At 37.4% G+C, this 21,990-nt stretch overlaps 1 protein-coding gene across 6 annotated transcripts in view; it reads left to right on the plus strand.

Annotated features, from left to right (window-relative positions):
- The window catches only part of EZH2 (enhancer of zeste 2 polycomb repressive complex 2 subunit), a 62,774-nt gene extending 41,635 nt beyond the window's left edge, over positions 1-21,139 (plus strand). For 4 of the 6 annotated variants that reach the window (XM_063098573.1, XM_063098576.1, XM_063098575.1 and 1 more), the window contains 14 exons: positions 276-378; positions 1,043-1,221; positions 8,425-8,516; positions 9,961-10,201; positions 10,923-11,092; positions 11,545-11,639; positions 12,898-12,938; positions 13,362-13,487; positions 14,248-14,426; positions 17,537-17,632; positions 18,285-18,366; positions 19,201-19,281; positions 19,460-19,544; positions 20,831-21,139. In XM_063098573.1, the coding sequence (XP_062954643.1) occupies positions 276-378; positions 1,043-1,221; positions 8,425-8,516; positions 9,961-10,201; positions 10,923-11,092; positions 11,545-11,639; positions 12,898-12,938; positions 13,362-13,487; positions 14,248-14,426; positions 17,537-17,632; positions 18,285-18,366; positions 19,201-19,281; positions 19,460-19,544; positions 20,831-20,891 (1,631 nt within the window). In that variant the 3' untranslated portion in view covers positions 20,892-21,139. The remainder of the gene's footprint in view (positions 1-275; positions 379-1,042; positions 1,222-8,424; positions 8,517-9,960; positions 10,202-10,922; positions 11,093-11,544; positions 11,640-12,897; positions 12,939-13,361; positions 13,488-14,247; positions 14,427-17,536; positions 17,633-18,284; positions 18,367-19,200; positions 19,282-19,459; positions 19,545-20,830) is intronic. The other 2 variants (XM_063098574.1, XM_063098577.1) reach the window with 1 other exon arrangement.
- The last annotated feature ends 851 nt before the right edge of the window (positions 21,140-21,990 follow it).

Below are 21,990 nucleotides of genomic sequence, written 5' to 3' on the forward strand. Positions count from 1 at the left end.
AAGTTGATAATTTCTTAGAAAATCAGCTTTGTTATGTAGTTGTGTGTAGAAAATGAAAGATTGAAAACTTGTTTACGGGCCGAGCCCGTGGCGCGCTTGGGAGAGTGCGGCGCTGGGAGCGCGGCGACGCTCCCGCCGCGGGTTTGGATCCTATATAGGACTGGCCGGTGCACTCACTGGCTGAGTGCAGGTCACGAAAAAAAAGACCAAAAAAAAAAAAAAAAGAAAACTTGTTTACTTCCACTCTTTCTTTCCTCTCATCTTTTCCTGTTTAGATAAAGAAAGCCGCCCACCTCGGAAATTTCCTTCTGACAAAATTTTCGAAGCCATTTCCTCAATGTTTCCAGATAAAGGCACAGCAGAAGAACTAAAGGAAAAGTAAGATTTGTTCTTTTGAGGCAATCTCGCTTTATGTGATATGTAGCTCACCATTTTGGTTTATTACAAATGGAACCTAATGTAGCTGATAAGCCACTCTGCTTATTTGTTTACAGCGTTTGCAAGGTACTTGAAGCAATATATATATATGTGGTACTCTGCACTATAAAACATTTATATTGTAGATAGAATAAATATATAAGTACATTTATACACACACATAATTTACATAGTACACTTTGGAAGATTTCTTTGGATACTGGTAGAATTTTTAGTCCAGTTGATGTTTAATTAAAACTAGTATAATAACATCCTTTTCACTTATATATCTGAGTCATATCAATGAATTTTATTATTGATATATCATACACCATATTTAATACGTTCTTTATCTAAATAAAGATTGCTGTAGGTTAGGTCTTTTCCTTTGTGTTTTATCTTGCCTTAAACACAAAGGAAAAGACCTAACCTACAGCAATCTTTATTTAGATAAAGAGTATGTTTTAGGCAAGATAAAAGCAAACATAATACATGGAAACCTTTGAGAAACTTTATGTTCAGAAAAGTGATTTTTGTTTCATGTTTACTTATATTTTTTTCTTGGTTAATGTCAGATATAAAGAACTCACATGTTTACTTATATTTTTTTCTTGGTTAATGTCAGATATAAAGAACTCACTGAGCAGCAGCTCCCAGGCGCACTTCCTCCTGAATGTACCCCCAACATAGATGGACCAAATGCTAAATCCGTTCAGAGGGAGCAAAGCTTGCATTCATTTCATACGCTTTTCTGTAGGCGATGTTTTAAATATGACTGCTTCCTACATCGTAAGTGCAATTATTGTACGTTTTCATTTTCTATCTTTGTTGTGGAATTATGTCTTAAAGCAGCTTGGAATGTGCTGTCATTTATTACAACTAGTATTTATCATTTAATCTTGTAGTTAAAATTGGAAAATATCTTAAAATCCCAGTATTGTTATTTTTACTTTGTTGTGTAAGGATTGCTCTGAAATCTTTTGCATGCATTTAATTTGGATTACTGTTTCCCACTAATTTGGAATACAGGTCAGTGCTTTTTCCATAAATGCTAACAAAGGAATTGTTTTATAGTAAAACTATTATTATGAACTAGATGATAGCCCAGAGCAACATTGCTGATATTGATGAACAAATTCTGTTGAATAAGAAATTGGCTAAAAAGATGTTTATATAAGTTTTTTTTCTATTTAGTGTTACATTTTTTTTTTTTTTGCTCTGGGTAAAGTTGCTTTTTAAAATACCTGCATTTGCATACAAGTAAAGTGTAAAATGTTTACAATGAAATGTAAGTATGGTAAATAAAATAATGCCATAGTGTTTAGGCTTTTTTCCCCCACAGGTTCAAGTTTACTTGATAAACTCTATTTAGATATTGCCAAATGACCTTCATATGAGGACACACCAATTTAAAGGCCTATAAGTAAGAGTGCCTGGTTCCCCAGAGCCCTGCCAATAGAGTGTCATCAAACTAAATTTGATTTTTTAAATTGGTTTTATAAGTGAAAAATGGTTTTTAGTGGAGTTTTAATTTGCGCTTTTCTTCGAGTAAGGGTGAGGATCTTCCTATATGTACAAGAGATTTGTATTTTATTTTCTGTGAACTATTTTTATTCTTTGGCTCATTGGTGTTTATTATATTCAGGAGCTCTTTATATGGTCACAAAATTATTTTTTTTGAGATATGAGTTGCAGTTTTTCCCCAGGTTGTCTGGTAAAAGTACCATAAGCAAAGTTTTAAAAAATGTTAAAAATAGTTGAATTTATCAATTGGCTTCCCCTACTCCAAGATTATGAAGGGTTTCTCACTTTTTTTCCTGGTATGTTTTAGGCTTCTTCTTCTTTTTTTTTTTTTTAAGTTATTCAGTAAATCTGTGATACATTTGGAATTTATTCTGATGTGAATTATGGACCAAATTTCTCTTCACCTCCAAAGATACCTAGTTGTTTCAGTACCATTTATCAAAAAGTTCATCTTTCACTGCTTTGAACTACTTCCTTCATTGCCTATTACCATGTGTATTTGGTTCTACCTTTGAACTGTCCGTCTGTCCATGAGGCTTTATTCAGAGATCTGGCTATTCTTGTTTTTCTATATAAATTTTAGAATCAGTTTGTCTAGTTGAAGAAAATCAAACAAATTAGTGGTACATTTATTGGAATCCCATTACATTTATAAATTACCTTAGAGAAAATTGACTTTTAAATACAGGTGTTAAGTCTAACTAATGATATGGTCAAGTCTCTTTTTGTGTCCTTCAGTAACCTCTCAAGTTTTCTTCGTGTAGCTCTTGTATATTTTTAAAGATTATTTCTGTGGATTAAATTTGTTGTTATTGTTGGGCTTTTCCCCATTATGTCTTATATATTTTGTGCCCTGCTACCTGACTGAATTGTCTTCATGTTTACAATAGTTTCTCAGTAGATTCTTTTGAGTTTTCTAGCTATGTAATTATACTATCTGTAGCTATAGATGGTTTTGTTTTCTTTCCAACTTGGATTTCTCTTTTCTAAATGCTTTAGTTTGAATCTTCAGTAGTGTTAAAAATTAGTGGTGTTAGTAGATAGAGACAAATTTTCTGTCTTCTCTAGGTGAATTTTGGAAAATTATCCTTTACATCCAGGTTTTGAAATTTATTTGTTGATATACATGTTGTCTAATGATTCCTTTAATTTCTTTTATTTCTGTGGGTTTTTTTCTTGTTTCTTATGTATTTCATTCACCTTTTTTGATCAGAGAACCAACTACTATGTTTTAGTATTATTAAACAGTTTTATTATTTTTTCTGTTTGAGTCTAATGTTTATGTTGTTTTCATGCTTTTATTTTTGGGGGGATATACAAGGATGTGTCTCTAGAGCGTTATTCCAACTTCTCTCTTAGGTCCTGTATTTGGTATTTTTACTATTTTAAGGAATTCCAGAATTTTTTATATTTTCTCTTTATCTCATTGTTTAAGGGAGAATTTGTAAATTTCCTGGTGAAAGGGCCCTTTTGGATACTATTTTTATTATTTCTGTGTTGGTAGCCTTACTAATGTTAGGCCTTACTTATTATTTAGATGTTACGGGTGTCTTTTTTTATACAAGGATGATGTTTTGATAGTAGGGGATTGGTAATTCATCTAGGCCAGAAGCCTATTATCCCAGACAATGGAACTTCTCTGTTAGAGGTGCTCAAATGTTCTAATGAACCTTGAAGGATAAATGGTTTTGGTCAGGGAATATCTAATCACACTTCTATTCCAGACAACTTTTAGACTACGATCCATTTTGTGAATTGGAGGCTGGCTGTTCTGCACAAACTTGGAATCATGGCAATTCTTTATCAAAGCTTCAGCCTAAAATTGTCTGGTCTGTCTTTGGAACCATATGTTAGAGGAAGCAGTGCTAGCTACTGAATTGATTTTGTGTATAAAGGGGTAACACAACATTTCTAATAGGAAGTAATCGAGGAGGGAAGCCTGAAGAAAATGAAGCATGGGAAAGTAAGCTTGTGTTGTCCGTATGTACTTAAACAGGACCAAAAGTAGAATTTTTTTTTTTTTTGGTGGCTGGCCGGTATGGGGATCCAAACCCTTGACTTTGGTATTATAACACTGTGCAAAGATAGAGCTTTTGATGGAAAAAATGTTTTGATATGCTATTATCAGAATGTCCTACAGAGGAGTCCATTTTAAGTATGAAACCCAATTGTGTCAGTTTGTCCTTTTCGATATTATGTGAACATCTGTTCTGAATATTATTTCTGCAATGTGTATTAATGTTGGTTGTAGAAATTTTAGTGTAGTAAATGGTTAGAGTTTCAAAGAGGTTATTCCGAAGTTTATAATTGATGATTAACATTTTAAAATATGTAATGGTGATAAGTTCAGACATACTTGAGTTCATATTTGCCATGTAATTAATGGATTGACTTAACCCCCTCTAAACCTGTTTTCTTCATGTATAAGATGGGGATGATGAGTCTAATACCTGGTAGATTTTTGTAAGGATTAAACGAGATATTGTCTATATGCCTCTTAGCATGTGCTTTAAACATAGGAGTATTTATTGTTAGCTGTTGTCACTACTCTTGCTGTTATTAATATCCTATCCTCTAATATTGACATTGCTTATTTTGTGAGGTACTCTTTATAAAAGTCTTACATCAGTGATAAATACAAAAGAATTTATATAATTCTAATTATAAGTATATTCAGCAAGAATTTATTCTTAACACCAAGTCTAATCAGAGCAGAGAAGATCAGTACTTTAAGCAGAAGTTAATGTAAAAAAACCTGACATTTTCTACTGATCTGTGATCATTTATCACATGACAAGCTGAAGTGTTTAAGCGATGTATGCCACCAATAGTGGTTACAAATACTGATTAGAGAGGTGCGAAGTTATTTTCTTCATGTTATGAACAGAGTACTGAATGAGAAACACATGGGCAAATTATTCTCTTTGTTCCTCTCTTTCCTAATTTGTAATAGGTGATTGCTAAGGTTTGTTCCCACTCTATAATTCTGATTCCACAGTTCTGTATTTGAGGTGAAATTTATTTGGTGAACATTGCAAGGTGCTAAGGGGCTACTCACTACTTTTCAGCCATTTTTTAGAGCTGCCAATGTAATCTCATATACAGGCATAGAGAACAGCTGGAATTATGTATTAGAAGTCTTTTACCTTTGCTTGTAAACGTTTAAATAAGATTTCTCATCAAAATTTTATTGGTTTCTTTTGAAATTAAAAATAAAATGCCCTCAGTATCCATGTTCTGTCCTTTTTTGCAAAATTTAAAAAGCATCTTGCCTTAATTTCCCTTTTAATAATTTTTCTGATTGGGGAATTTTGTTATATAATCTTTTTCCACATATTTAGTTTGAAATACATTTTAATAACTTAGTTTGAATACTAAGATGCCTATTTGAAAGAATTATGTTCAATCTTCTGGAAATCTAAAATAGTCAAGATATTTCTGGAAGAGGGAATTCTTTATATAAGTGGTTTTCCCAAAGAACTGAAGTTTGACATCCCGCTGAGGAAAATCTAGTCATAAGAATAGTTTTTCTAGTTTTAGCTAAACGCAATGTGAAATTAAGAATGACACTTTTTAATTTTTTAAAGTAGCTTTTTTACTATTAGTATGTTAGTTTTTGCTTTATAGCCTGATTTGTTCTTTTCTTAGACTATAATTGTGGCTTAAAGTGAGTATCTGTCTTCTAGTTCTGACTAAGAGCCATCTTCTAGCTCAGGACCAGCAGGGACTGCTTTCCTCATTTGTGCGTGTGCACATGCTTGTGTGTGTACAGATACATACGTCTGTGCCTGTGTGTTTTCACTGAATGGGGGCAAGATCAGTCTATAAATACAGTATATGCTTGGGCCGGCCCGTGGCTCACTCGGGAGAGTGTGGTGCTGATAACACCAAGGCCCCGGGTTTGGATCCCGTATAGGGATGGCCAGTTGGCTCACTGGGTGAGCATGGTGCTGACAACACCAAGTCAAGGGTTAGGATCCCCTTACCGGTCATCTTTAAAAAAATAAAAATAAAAAAAAACAAGTAAATAAATAAATACAGTATGTGCTAGAGGAGGCATCCAAACAGAAACAAATTTTACTGAAAAAGTGTAGCTAAATATGTGCTGCTAACTCTAGCTAATGAAGATCTTATGTTTTAGGTGCAATTCCTTCCTGCTCAGGTGATTTTAGCCTTCTTTATGCTCAGTCTTTATATTAGGGGTCCTCGAATTGTCAGAGTGTCATCTAGTACCACAGAAGAAACTAGCTCACATACTTGAAACAATTTGAGGTTTTAATTTCTACTGTAAAAATAATTTTATCCTTTTTTTTTTTCCTCCCTTCCCTCATCAGTCTATCTTTATTTCCCCTTAAGTTCTTTGGAACTTAAGTTTAAGTATGGCTTTTTACAAATATTTTAAAAATGATTTGTGAATATATCACTTGTTTTTATTCAAATTAAAATAATTTTCATCTTGTGTATTTCTGAATAAGCCATGTCAGCATTTGCTTTTGTACACAGGAAGCAAGCTTTCATGAGAAATTCTCTAAAAGTTTGTACTACTTTCATATACCAATATGCTATCATTTCTGTTATTACGGTATTGGGAATTTTACATTTCAAACACTTTATCTTTATTTTTAATTTTTTAAATTTATTTTATTTATTGAATCAAAATCGATTATACATATTTTTGGGGTTGCACATTGATATGTTGATTAAATCAATATTACTAGCATATATATTGGTACAAATCGTAATTATTCTTTATGCCCCTTGTCCAATCTCTCCCCTTCCCCCACTCCCTTCTCCTCCCCCCTCTAATTGTCCTAGATTTCTTCTCTCCTTCTGAAAGAATAATGGTTACTCTGTTAACTTGTTACCTAGATGATCTGTCCAATGCTGAGTGATGTGATCGGGTCCCCTAATATTATCATAGAGCAGATGCTTCTTCTGTCACTCTAAAATAGGTTTTGTGGAAAGAAACATCCTCTTCTTTTCTTTGTCTCTGCTAGTGACTCTCCTTGTGTCAATGCACTTCAGTGGCTGGCGGACCATCTGCGTGGTGGTTGTGGCGTCTAGCCACTTTTGCAGCAGCCATGGTTATTGTGGTGGGCCATTCACGTGGAGGTGCTGTTTTTGGTATGCTCCTTGGCACTAGCAGTATGCCTGGTTGTGGGGTGTGTTTGGTCCCCTTCTCCATGCCTCAAGTCCCCTGGCAGGGCCTGAGGCACGGGCGTGGTGTGCCTGGTTGTGGGAGAGAGGTCCAGTCCCCTTCTCCGTGCGCTGGGTCTCTGGGCGGGCCCCAAGGCGCTGGCGCTTTGTGCCTGGTGTGGGAGGAGGGTCCAGTCCCTGGCTCCATACCTCTGGTCACTGGGCGGGACCTGAGGCACTGGCTTGGTGTACCTGGTTGTGGGAGAGAGGGCCAGTCCCCTTCTGCATGCCTCTGGGCCAGGTGGACCCTGAGGTGCTGGCACAGTGTCTCTGGTTGTGGGAGAGAGGGCCAGTCCCCTTCTCCTTGCCTCGGGTCGCTGGGTGGGCCCCGAAGTACTGGTATGGTGTGCCTTGTTGTGGGAGGAGGGTCTGGTTCCTGGCTCCATGCCTCGGGTCATTGGGTAGGACCCAAGGTGGTGGCTCGGTGTGCCTGGTTGTGAGAGAGAGGTCCAGTCCCCTTCTCCTTGCCTCGGGTTGCTGGGCAGGCTCCAAGGTGCTGGCATGGTGTGCCTGGTTGTGGGAGGGGGGTCCAGTCCCCTTCTCCATGTCTTGGGTCCCTGGGCGGGCCCTGAAGCTCTGGTGCGGTGTGCCTGGTTGCGGGAGAGAGGTCCTTTCCACTTCTCCTTGCCTCGGGTCCCCGGGCCAGCCCCAAGGTGCTGGTGTCCCTTTATCTTTCTAAAACCTGTGTTATCTAATCGTATTTTGCCATAGAAAGGCACTATGAACCAAGCTCTCCCTACGTTCTTGAATTGGGGATGATTCAGAGGAACCGAATGTTAGCAACCTGGGGCTGTCCTCTGTATCTTTAAAAATAAGTTTTAACAAGTGGTATCTCATTCTACTCCTCATTTGACAAGTTGATTGTTGACCTTTCTTTAGAAATCAAGAAATTGTAGATTTCAGAATTCTTTTGGTAAAAATAGAAAATCTGATTTTATTGTAAAGGAAATATCGTCTGCTTATATGGAGATATTAAAGACTTAGTTTAAATAAATGTTTATAATTATAGTTTATGTGCATCAGTTATATGTGCAAGGAGAAAAATGAGAAATCATTAATCATTCCAGAATTTACTGTGTTTCCTCCCTGCATTAAGGGTTGGAGGAAGGTGGAGAATACATTGTGATAGGTTAATAAGAGTGTGAAGGGAAGTTGTATAAAGTAATGTAAAACACATATTAGCAAGATTATAATCTATTAATTGACTTTTCCAGTGGAACTGGGAGAGTGAAAAAGTAAATATTTTATAGTTGCATTTGGATACTTTATGTTTAATTTATTTTGCAGCTTTTCATGCAACACCCAACACCTATAAGCGGAAGAACACAGAAACAGCTCTAGACAACAAACCTTGTGGCCCACAGTGTTACCAGCATTTGGTAAGATGTAGTGCCTTATTACCCCAGAGGGTATTTGAGAAACCTTGATTTTGAACTTTGGTGGAGGTAATAAAGTCAGCATTAACATTGTCTGTACATACTTTTATTGGCCATATAATAGGCAGTTTTCTCACCCATGTTGTTTCTTTCATAGGTCATGTACTGCACGTTATAGTCCTTCGTTAATCTTGTATTATTCTTTGTTTATCTGTGTTATCTCTTCAGCAACATTTCAAGGTCTTTAGGATCAAGGACTCTTATACCTTCCACAAAGTTTATGAGTGTGTGTAGCATAGATGGCCTACTTAGAAGCCAGAAACTCAATAATCGTGTTGTAGTTCCTAAGCCTTTCTCATAGCCATATCCTTTCTATGAGTTGTAGTTTGAGCTATATTATAGATCCCACAGATTTTTTTTTTTTTTAAGTGATGGAGAAAAGGTAAGGGATTAGGAAAATATGAGGTAGAAAAGTTGTTTTTTACGGGTACTATCTTATTTTTACCATTTCCCCTCTTTGAACCAAGCCACTCCTACCTAGGAACTAAATGGGTATATATTGCCTGTTGGATTTTGGACAGAAGATTCATTGAATGGCACCTGCAGAAGGTATCCTATTTTTAAGCAATTTGGTTTTTGTAGAATGAAGTATAAAACTGTTGGCTGCTCTCAAACTTCCCTCTTCTTATTTCCACTTAAAAATGGAATTCTTGAGTACTGTTTTATAATGTTCTTTATAAAGCAGAATTTTATTTGGCTCATCTAAAATGTTTCTGTGGTCTCTCTATAAGCCATGCTCTTACCATTGTTTTATACTTTGTGAGACTGAATTATTGTACTATGTAATGCAAAATGTAACCCTTAACAGTTTTGTTCCTGAAGTTCCTTTCATGTCTTCCTGTGGCTATGTATCCCTCACAGGAAAAAAAAATTGGATATTTTAATAGTAAGACAGAAGTGACAAAGTCAAGCATGTTTATGTTTTATATTTTCTTGTATACTTGAAATATTATAATAAAAAGGCAGCATTATCTTAAAATCCTGAAATAGGAAGTCTGACTCAATGCACATTAGGTATGATTCTTTTTGTAAAGATTCACTTTTAAATAGACTGTCTATATAGAGAACTACATTTATTATGGAAAGTATATTTTATATTTTAACTTATAGTCAGTTAATATATTTCACAAACTCAATATATGGACTGTCTTGCTTGATTTTGTGCCACTCTAGCAATATATGGAACCCATATTTATCTTCGACATTTTCAAACCATTAAAAGTAGATTTTAAAAAAGGGTATTTAGATATGCAAATGATTATTTGTGATATATGGATATTATGATAAATTTCTTGACTAACTTGCCTTATGCAATCCTTTTGTTTTTCTCTTCCGCTAAAATGAATTTTAGGACTTTACCCTGAAGTCTACATTTTTCATTTTGTAGGAGGGAGCAAAGGAGTTTGCAGCTGCCCTTACCGCTGAGCGGATAAAGACCCCACCAAAGCGCCCAGGAGGGCGCAGAAGAGGACGGCTTCCCAATAACAGTAGCAGACCCAGCACTCCAACCATTAATGTGCTGGAGTCAAAGGATACAGACAGTGATAGGGAAGCAGGGACCGAAACAGGGGGTGAGAACAATGATAAAGAGGAAGAAGAGAAAAAAGATGAAACTTCCAGCTCCTCTGGTAAGACACATCTAATTACTGTTCTTTGAGAGTTGCATATTGTGAAGATTAAGGATGTGTGACTCATTGAATAATTTTTGTAATTGGTTAGTTTTCAGTATAATGACAAATCTAAGACCATTTTTCTCAAGGATGTGCAGCTGAATTGGCAATGCCCCTACCCTAGCCTGGGATGTTTGCTGGCCTGGGTTATTGGGTGATGGTCTGGTGTGTTCTCACTCTTTTTGCTGTTTTACTTTCTCCATGTTTCTCATACGGGGCATAATGAAGGTCAGCTCATTTGGTTTAATAATCTTGATCTTCTATGAATAATTTTGGTTAGAGAGAAAACTACTGATGAGCTAGTATTTTACTTATTGGATTTTAGTTGTCCTTTCAGCCCCGTGAATTATACCAGGAATAATAATAGTCTAACCCCATTTGTGTTCATTTTTGAAGGTTATATTTGGGCCGACCCCATGGCTGAGTGTGGTGCGGACGACACCAAGCCAAGGGTTGCGATCCCCTTACCGGTCACAAAAAAGAAAGAAAAAAAGGTTATATTAAAGGGATCTCAATGTCATGGTTCCCATGGGGGAGAATCTTATTAATGGTTCTTCTAGCTTTAGTTTATTCTAAATTATGATTAACTTCCAGCTTTTTTCTTAAGCACACCCTGAATTTTATTAAATACGGTTTCCAATCATCATTTCTTGACCGGTACTTACATTTGGTTTTGTAGAAGCAAATTCTCGCTGTCAAACACCAATAAAGATGAAACCAAATATTGAACCTCCTGAGAATGTGGAATGGAGCGGTGCTGAAGCCTCAATGTTTAGAGTCCTCATTGGCACTTACTATGACAATTTCTGTGCCATTGCTAGGTTAATTGGGACCAAAACATGTAGACAGGTAAGCATATCCAATAAAAATATTGATAAAAGAGCTTCACATACAGGGATAAATATGTACTTATTGTCTAAACATAACGAAGTTCTTGGTTATTATTAAGCTGTTTATCTTGTGAGAAGAATTAAATTTCTTTATTTTCCCCAAGAGGGAACTTGAATAGAAATTATTCTTTAGTTGTGTTATAGAATTTCCCCACTTTAGATATTTCAGATTAGGTAGCAGTGGATTTAAAAGCTGGTAAGAATTTAAACTTAGCACCAAATACTCTTGACCAGAATATAATTGCAGCTACTGTCCCCTATGTGAGGGCAGGGGCAATGATTCCTACTGTATCCCCAGCACCTAGCAGTGTCACAGATGAGACAAAGCTGTTTTTCTGGTTTGAATGTGTATAAGAATGGTTTGCTTACACAAGATTGTCCTCATGGCTCTATTACTGTGTCTCTTGTCAGGTGTATGAGTTTAGAGTCAAAGAATCTAGTATCATAGCTCCAGCTCCTGCCGAAGATGTTGATACTCCTCCAAGGAAAAAGAAAAGGAAACACCGGTAAGTCCACTGTAAAGTCATTTAGAGGAGTCAACATAGACGGATACTGGGGGGCAAGGCACTTCCTAAAGTTGTGGTTGGCTTTCACTTGCTCTATTTAAAAAAAAACAAACAAAAAAACCACTAAAAACAGAGCAGTGGAATCTTGTTTCCACTGGCAATTGCTAGTATTTTTCTATGAGAATATAGCAGCCTTCAGTAAATTTAGCATGTGAAGTATAATAAAAATTACGGTTACCATAGTGTATTTTGGTTAAGAAAAACATGTATCTATTAGTAAAGGCTACATAAACAATAACTTTAGCATTTGGTATGAAATATTCCAAAATTTGTTCCTCTAGGCCAGTTTTTAGAAGTGTGTCTTTTATTCTAAGAGCCTGAATTTTCTAAGTGTGTGGCATTGCATTCTGGTATTTTTAAAAATTTATTTACTGGCCAGTACAGGGATCCAAACTCTTGACCTTAGTGTTACAAGGTGGCGCTCTAACCAGCTGAGCTAACCAGCCAGCCTGCATGTAAGCCTATTTGAATGTTACTTTCACTAAGACTTGTGAATGAGTAAAGAAGTGTAGTGAATGTTTTCAGGTTGATTTGATTTGTAAATGTAGAACCAGAAAATCATGAATAGACTATCTGCTTTAATCTCCCCCTGCCCCAACCCCGCTTTTCTAAACCAAGCCTAGTTGGGTGGGTAAGGGAACAGTTTAGAGGATACCTCTGAAATTGTGCACAGGCTCCTGTTATGTTTTGCTACATTTAAAAAATAAATGTAGGGTCAACCTAATTCAGAACATAGAAATTTAGAAGTTTTTCCCACAGGAGTTGAGGCTTTAAGTAATGCATCTGAATTTGTGGTTGAATTACTTCTGATCAAGTAGCTCAATTGGATGGTTAATGATGCCTGAAATTAGAGGAAGTATCCGTGTCAGTATAATCCACAGCAGAAGAAATCGACAGGTAGGCACACCTGCTGCCGCATGAGCTGTGGGCAAGTGCAGGCAGCAAAGCCACTGCTAGGCTTCCCAGCACCCCTTGGGCAGCCTGGATGATTATGCTGTTTTTCAAGGGCTCTGAACTGATGGCAGCTAAAAGCCAGGTAGTACACGACTCTTCTTTTACAGTTACTTGGCTTTAAAGCACTGCTATAGTAACGTTACAGATAGATCTCTTTGAGCAGCTCCCTGTTGGATTTGTAGCTGTGACTGTGCTCCCTGGCTTCACTCAGAAGTTATGTGTTTTATTTTCTTTGTTTTTGCAGGTTGTGGGCTGCACACTGCAGAAAGATACAACTGAAAAAGGGTTAGCATCTTTCAATTCCGTTATTAGCTTAAAAATGTCCACTTTGTTCTCATTTTAGAAAAGTAAATGATTTAGAGTCTGAGTTATTCTGATATAATTGACTTCTGTACATTAAACCAATTTAAATGGAGGATGTCTGCTGATGAGTCTCCATTCATTTCTCTTCTGTAAAGTAGAAGTTGATGGATGGAGTGAGTCTGAGAGTTGGTTAAAGAAGTGCTCTGGGAATGGGGCTGAGATGTGGTGGCAGTGCTCACAGCAATCGGGTGGGAGGTTGTTTTGTCGTCATTTTGTAAACAGAATGTATGAAGGAAACCCAGCTAAGCTACAAAGGCAGCAGGGAAGAATGTACTCTTGTTGATTGTGTGTGATCATTTCCCATCTCCCCAATTCATTGGCCTGTGTGCTGTTATCTTTATTCAGACGGCTCCTCTAACCATGTTTACAACTATCAACCCTGTGATCATCCACGGCAGCCTTGTGACAGTTCGTGCCCTTGTGTGATAGCACAAAATTTTTGTGAAAAGTTTTGTCAGTGTAGTTCAGAGTGTAAGTATTTGTTGCTTTGATGCAATTGCATGAGAACTAAATAGGTCTTTGTTCAGCAATTTGAAATAGTAATTTAAATGAAAACATGAGAGTTTTTCCTTTTTTACTTTAGCAAGTACATTTACTATGGAAGTATTTATCGAGCCCCATAACTGGCGCTGTGCTTGTGTCCAAGTTAGGCAAATTGTATTAACGGGAACTTGAGTTTTCTCTTTCTTCTTCTTTGATCACTTAAGTTAAACCAGAGTCAGTTTGACACAGAAGTTAAGGGGAATCTAGAAGTAGCTACCCAAATAATTTCTGGGTACCAGAAATTGTCAGTTAGGAGGTTGTTAGTCTTCAGAAGAAAGGAATGTAGCATAAGGTTAATGGATTCTTAAAATTGTTTCGTGAAGCCGCACATAAAGCTGGATACTAAGTTTAGAATTATGGGCTATTAGAATGCTGAAGGACTGTAGATATTAATTATTTAGTCCAAACCCTCCCTTTGCACCTATTTTATAGATCATAGAACTTTACACATACCATTTAATAAATAAAAAATGGAAAAACAACTCAGTGTTGATCGTTTTCAGTACTGACAGCTCTGGCTGTTACTTAATTTCCTCATCTATACTATGGGATAATAAGTGCTGGTGAGGGTTAACTGAGTCAGTAAGATGCTTGCACAATACTTGCTACTTAACGATTATGCAAGCTTTTGCATATAATTACGATTGCGATAGTGATGGAGATGATGATGAAGAACTTATCTCTGAAGGTCAGAACCGCTTTCCTGGATGCCGCTGCAAAGCTCAGTGCAACACCAAGCAGTGCCCGTGCTATCTGGCTGTCCGAGAGTGTGACCCTGACCTCTGTCTTACTTGTGGAGCTGCTGACCATTGGGACAGTAAAAATGTGTCCTGCAAGAACTGTAGTATTCAGCGGGGCTCCAAAAAGGTAGGTAGTCACCCCTTGAAGATTAGGTAAATGTCAGGAGAGTTAAAGAGACCTTGAGTGGTGCAGCTGAGGAGAGAGAAAATGGTTGATATTTTCCTTGGGTAATGCACCTTTGGGCAATCTCTGACATTTTCTGTAGAACACCTTATACTGGTGGTAAGATAAACCAATAAATTCCGAGACGTAGCCACTGATGGTATCAGATTTGGAATAAGAGGTGGTTTTTTTTTAGTTAATTAATATGACTTGAATTTCTTTAACTTGGTAATAGAACTAGAAGTTTATCTAAATTCCTTAATGCAAATAAATAGTGATTTCTATTAGAATATAGAGACCCATTTTTATCAAATAATATTTCTAGGTTTCTTTCTCTGCAGAGTAAAAGATGAAATATCGCATGGCAAGTTTCTATGGCTTAGTAGTATTCCATTATCCAACCATCCGATGAAGGATGTTTAGGTTGGTTCCAACTCTTAGCTGTTGTGAGTAGAGCTATGATAAAACATGGGAGTGCAGGTGTCCCCTCAACTTATTGATTTCCATTCCTTTGGATACATACCTAGTAGTGGGACTGCTGGAGTGTATGGCAGTTTTATGTGTAGTTGTTTGAGAAATCTCCATACTGTTTTCCATAGTGGAAATGTAAATTAATACAACCACTAACAACATACAAGAGGTTCTTTCCCTTTTTCCACAACCCCTCCAGCATTTATTTTGTTTTTTGATAATAAGCCATTCTAACTGGGGTGAGATGATATCTCATTATGGTTTCAATTTGTAGTTCTCTAATAATTAGTGATGCTGAACATTTTTTCATATGCTTGTTGGCCATTTGTATGTCTTTTGAAAAATGTCTTCAGTTCCTTTCTCCATTTTTTACTTGGATTATTATTTTTACTATTGAATTGAGTTCTTTGTATATTCTGGATATTAATCCCTTGTCAGATGCATAATTTGCAAATATTTTCTCCCAGGTTTGCAGGTTGTCTTTTTGCTCTGTTGATTGTTTCCTGTGCAGAAGATTTTTAGTTTGATATAACCCCATTTGTTAATTTTTGCTTTTGTCCTCTGTGTTTCATAAGGTATTACTCATAAAGTCTTTGTCCAGACCTATATACTGAAGTGTCTCCCCTATGTTTTCTTCTAGAAGTTTTATAGTTTCGGGTCTTACATTTAATTCTTTAATCCATTTTGAGTTGATTTGGGTATATGGTAAGAGATAGTAGTCTAGTTTCATTCTTCTGCATATGGATCTCCAATTTTCCCAGCACAATTTATTGGAAAGCCTGTCCTTTCATCAATGTATGTTCTTAGTTCCTTTCTCAAATATCAGTTGGCCATAGGTATGTGGATTTACTTCTGAATTCTCTATTCTGTTCAGTTGGTCTAGGTGTCTGTTTTTGTGCCAGTACCATGCTGTTTTGATTACTTTCACTTTGTTGTATATTTTGAAGTCAAGGGAGTATGATACCCTCCATTTTGTTCTTTTTGTTTAGGACTGCTTTGGTTATTTGGGGCCTCTTGTTGTTCCATATACATTTTTGAATTGTTTTTTCTATTTCTGTGAATTATATCATTGATAGTTTGATGAGGATTACTTGTGTCTTTGAACCAAAGTGTGTTTATGGCAGATCTGATCATCTTGATCACCATGCAGGGTTGTTTTTGGCGATGATTTTTTTTTAAGGCATTTAGACTGTTTAGGTGTCTATATATCCATTAGGTTCCTTGGTTCACAACAATGCTGGTTCAGTTTCCCATGGCACATCTGTTCAAACCTAAAAATTTCATAATCTCTACCCTCCCAACCCATACTTGCCATTATATGATATATTCCACCCTCAGTTTATTCAGAAAGTAGGTAAGACATTGATCCCCCCCTTAGCTACGGTTTCCCTTTCTATGGTTTTAGTTACCTTCAGTCAACTGCAGTCCTAAAATATTAAATGAAAAATTCCAGAAATGAACAGTTCATAAGTTCTAAATTGTGCATTGTTCTGAGAAGCAAGATGAAATTTTGAGCAGTCCCATCTGGGATGTGAATCATCCCTTTGTTTAGCATATCTACACTGTCAATATTACCTGCCTGTTACTCACTTAGTATGTATAGGGTTTGCTGCTATGTGCAGTTTCAGGTATCCACTGGGGGCCTTGGAACATATCCCTTGTGAAAAAGGGGGGGACTACTGTACTGTTCACATTGACACATCCTCTTTGTAGACATCTTTTAACTCTTAAAACAGAAAACTATGTAGGTACTTTTTACCAACTGGATTTCATTTGCTTAACAATACAAAGGCACTTTAAAACATGGAAAAATTAAAACATAATATGAATCCTTCCATGAACTTTTTGAAGATTTAGTTAGTTTCTGATTAGAAAGGTATGTGGGAAATTCACCTGACAGACGCTAGTGTAGGATGGGCCAGAACAGGAATAGACTGAAAGCTTCCTTTTTAAAGATCATAAGAAAATTCTAAATGAAAGCATAATAATGAGCCTTGATGAAAAGTTAGAGTATGTTTGGGAATGAATCCCTCAACGTATAATTGACAGCTGTCATCATCTTGGCATCTCTGCTAAAACTAGAATGCTGGACATGAGCAAGTGCTGTGGATGGATGGATCCTCACAAAAGCTGTCATGGAGGAATGGCAGGGCTTTGGAAGGAATAAAAGCCAGTGAGGAACCAGGACAATGTCCTGGAGGGCTCAAACTGAAAATGGAGAGCTGGTAACAGAAATCCGTTTTGGGAAGTAGAGGGAAATATATGAAGAGGGAGAGTGGTGGGACATCCTTACATTAAATTCAAGTTGAAAGTGAGTTACTCAAGGACTGAAGAAATGGGGAAATAAAAGTGCATCTTCAGTGATGGTGAGTGGGAGCGACCAACACCACGGAAGTTTTTTTTTTTTCTGTAAGAGAGAGGATACTTGTCCTCTGTATTTTATTTAAAGACGAAACAAACACATTGTTTTTGTAGTTTGCCCGCTGTATCCAGCAGCTTTCATACTGACTGAATCTACCTGTGTGCTGAATTACTGCTTTAGAATGGGTCTGAGGATTTAGTGATAACTTTCATTCTGTATATGATTGTGCTTTATTCTCTAGCATTTACTGCTGGCACCATCTGATGTGGCAGGCTGGGGGATTTTCATCAAAGATCCTGTACAGAAAAATGAATTCATCTCGGAATACTGTGGAGAGGTAAGGCACACTAATCACATGTATTCAGGGGGCATTGTATGTAATAACTTTTCTTTGTTATGGATGGATTTCATTGCACAAGTCAGTTGGGATTGATTAGAAATGAGTTACTATAAAATGCCTTTTTAGCTCTGACTTATTCATACTTGTGGATTTGGTTTGCTTAGTAATTGGATTGCTTTGGTTTAGTCACATTTAGCTTTTACCATCTGGTGACAACGGGAAGAACAGCAGCTTTTACTAACTAAATAGTCTGTCCTGCTTAATCTGCAACCTAGTTGATAAGGACCTAGATACCACAGTGTCATTAATTATCTGCCTTTTTAGTTGCAGGGTTAGAGAAAAATTGTAGGGCTAGCTTCAATTTGGAATCAACCCACCCTCTCTGTTTTTTACTCAGTGAAAAGACTTTTTAAATCACTTTCTCCAAGCATACTTACCTGGGATGTGGAAATATTTCTGAGTTGGAGTCCTTAAAGTATCATTGTTCTTTGAGGTAGCAATGCGCAGGCTGAATGGAAAAGTGAAATTAGATGTAGTGACCCTTTGTTGACTATTTTCAAGAAGGTCCAAAATTCTCTTGATGAGTTTTTGTGTGTTCTACCCAGCTTGATCATCTAATCCAAAACTACTTCTTCCTGTGTCTTTTTAGATTATTTCTCAAGATGAAGCTGACAGAAGAGGGAAAGTGTATGATAAATACATGTGCAGCTTTCTGTTCAACTTGAACAATGGTATGTTTCTGAGCTGGAGCACATTTAGTTCCTCTGATTTGCATTTGGGAGCCTTCTACTGGCTGAGTATTTGGAAATGAAGTTAGAGGTCAGTGAGGTGCCGGAAGGTGGACCTCCACAGGAAGTACTCCTGGGATTTCTCATCCCCTGGCATTGGTGTAGGGATGGGCTGCTTCTTGAAAGACCTGGAGCAGAGGAATTCCTCAGAGAGCAGATGGACTATGTGTACGGGAAGTGATTTCTGTGGTGTCCCAGCCATCTGCAGATGGCGACGTCAGGCTGGCTATGAGGGGACATTCTTCTTGTTTTCTTCTGCTGTTGCTCACCTCTTGTGTTCCTAAGAACTTGGGTTCTGTGAGCTGGGCACACCTCTTCCAGTCAGTGCCTCTGGCCTGGGAAGGACAAGGCACACTCCATTTGAAAGCATCTTCCAAACTTGCCCTGGCTGTTATCCCCAGACCGTGGGCATAAAGGCACCTTCTTTCACAGCTGCTGATCTTGGGTAGAGTCTAAGACTGTAGTGAGTGTCCCTGATGGGATCCTGTGAAAATGTCTTGTTCTTGATGTTGGGAAGAATTTAGTCAGATTCCATTTCTTGGCCAAGTAATAGCATTTGAGACAGATAATCACCTTGGATTACCAATGATTAATTTTAACCTAAGAACAGTATTTTTTTCAAATGTCATTTCTTACTGAATGAAGTTGGTCGAATGATTTGTTTTTGAAGGCAGACCCTGAAGATCTATAACAAGCTGTATTTCCAGAATCATAATAACTTTGTTTTTATTAATTTATAAGTGAAATTCACTGGATTGTACTATTTTTTCTTTTTAGATTTTGTTGTGGATGCAACCCGCAAGGGCAACAAAATTCGTTTTGCAAATCATTCAGTAAATCCAAATTGCTATGCAAAAGGTAGGTGCTTATAAAGTCAGAATTACTGTAGATTTAAACCGGAAGTCCCTTTTCAATCTAGGGATAATGGACCTAAGTATTTCTGGGACAGTTGTTTGTTATGTGAACAAGTCAATTAACCACCCTGTGGCCTGTCTTTATGCTAACTGGTCACTAACATCACTGTGTCTCTTTCCAGTTATGATGGTTAACGGCGATCACAGGATAGGTATTTTTGCTAAGAGAGCCATCCAGACTGGTGAAGAGCTGTTTTTTGATTACAGGTTGGTAAAAAGTACACTTCTAGTGTGATCTATGGGCTTTTTCCACCTGGGCTGTGAGCTTTGGACAAAGGCTATTTTTCAGTCTAGATCTGCCATCATTGGAGGGGCAGTTCTTTTGATTGGTCATTCATTGTTTGCCATGGACGTTGGTAGGGAGAGTTAGGTTCTACAAGTATGGCTTACTTAAAAAATATAATAAAACCCATACCAAAAGTCCCTTTCCACATCATGCTGCATGTGTGTTTGTGCTGCATTTTCTAAAGTAAATGTGATCACACTTATATAGACTGTTCTGCTACGTGCTTTTACTTGACAGTACACTATATCTTTAGTGATAGTAGTACATTTAGATCCACTTTATTTTTATTGCTAGGGTGCACACATCATTATTTAGTATTTTACAAGTCAGGTACTGTTGGCAAATACCCACCTGGTCACCCTGTGGGTTCTTTCTGGAGAAAAAGCTGTTGGGATGCTGGGGACACATGGGCCACTAGCAGTGTTTAACTATGTGGTTAGGCACTGGGCTGGCAGTTTATACTGTCAAGCTCTGTGGGATCAATTTGACAAGTTATACATTTAATACTCATTTAGATGCAATCACGTAACTGTCTAGTTAAAGAAATCCTATGGCTGAATATACATGCCATTTTTGAGTACTGAGTTGTTCAAACTAGGGCCCACATGTACCTACTTTTAATGGTAAACTGCTGCACAGTTCCAGGAGAGATCTAAGCAAATGGGATCTGAGTAAAGGTCCCACTTTGGAAGGTCACCCTGAGCTCTTCATTCCAAGCTTGCTGTGCATGAGGAGCAGCAGGTGGGCCTGGGTTGGGAGGTAGTGTGCCCAGCTTCCTTGGGGATGGTTGGAGGCTGCACCCCAGTTCTTTCACCACCTGGGAGCAACTAGCTGGGGCTGCTCTTTGGCCCTAGTTACTACTGGGGGCTCTAGTCATTTGTTCTTTCCAGAACACGGTTCTTTTTATTCTGCCTTCCCGGCATTAGGCCTAAACATCACGACCTAGACCTGCGGCCTGGGGCAGTTTGCTTCAGAGGCATAGAGAAAAACGGGGCAGGTGTGTAGTAACAGGTTTGTCCGGTTCAGGATTTGGCAACTTCTCAACCAGAAGATTACCAGTGACACAGATGTGTATGTGTGTGCATGGTTTTTGTTTTTTTTTTTTTTTTTAGACATTTTGACGTACCCACTAAATTCAGCAGGCCTGGTTGTATTAAATTGCAGCACATGTTGGCTAGGTGGTCATTCCTTTTTCCTGTTGTTTCAGATACAGCCAGGCTGATGCTCTGAAGTATGTGGGCATTGAAAGAGAAATGGAAATCCCCTGACACCTGCTACCTCCTCCTCTTCCTTCTCTGAAACAGCTGCCTTAGCTTCAGGAACCTCGAGTACTGTGGGCAATTTAGAAACAAAATGCAGTTTGAAATTCTGAGTTTGCAAAGTACTGTAAGAATAATTTATAGTAATGAGTTTTAAAATCAACTTTTTATTGCCTTCTCACCAGCTGCAAAGTGTTTTGTACCAGTGAAGTTTTGCAATAATGCAGTATGGTACATTTTTAACTTTGAATAAAGAATACTTGAACTTCTTGTTGAGTCATCTATCCTAAAGCTTCATCAACTGATTTTAGAAAAAGGACTGTGTCTCTAACGGGAAAACAAACTCTCAAATTTAACTCCTTTCGTTTTTCAGTTGTCTTTGTATGAATCTTAGGATTAACAGTATTATTTATTTGCCTAATTACATATACTAATATAATTGACTGAATTATAATTAATATTGTCTATTAACATGTAGAAAACATCTGTAAGTGAATAATATTACTACCATGCATCTTGGGGGCTTATTGAGTAAAAGGACTTGATCTTGCAGACAGGAGACCAGCGTGGGCATGTTCCAGTCAGCTGTGTAACCTGGAGAAAATAACCTTCACGTCTTTGTTCTCCATATATAAAATGACGGAGTTGAACTAGCCCTATCTTAAGTACTAAATTCCATTAGTTTAGATCTGGTTCTTCAGAAATACAACAGTGTAATTGGTTGTACCTCTCACCTTTTGTAGGTAGGTAAGGAATCCCAAACTCTAGTTTTATTTCTTCTTGAAGAGGGGTAAAAAATAAAAAACCCTCTAAAGCATCAAGGAAACGGATAGCTTGTACCTTGTACTCCTTCTGACAACGTGCAGTGTGTCTCAAAGTAGCAGTGATAACTTTCCAGCACACTCCTGAGACACATTACTAACACTGTCCCTCACAACAGCTATCAATCAGTCCACAGTGTGTAGTTACTCGGTAGTTGCCTATTCTACAGTTAGATAAAATCTGTTATTTATAATGTGATAATATTTGATATGAAACTTAATTTTTTAAATTGAAACATAATTGACTGTTCATATCTGTGGGGTACAGCATTGAGTATCAGTACCTG

Source organism: Cynocephalus volans, chromosome 6 (assembly GCF_027409185.1).
Source record: "Cynocephalus volans isolate mCynVol1 chromosome 6, mCynVol1.pri, whole genome shotgun sequence".
Taxonomy (NCBI): domain Eukaryota; kingdom Metazoa; phylum Chordata; class Mammalia; order Dermoptera; family Cynocephalidae; genus Cynocephalus; species Cynocephalus volans.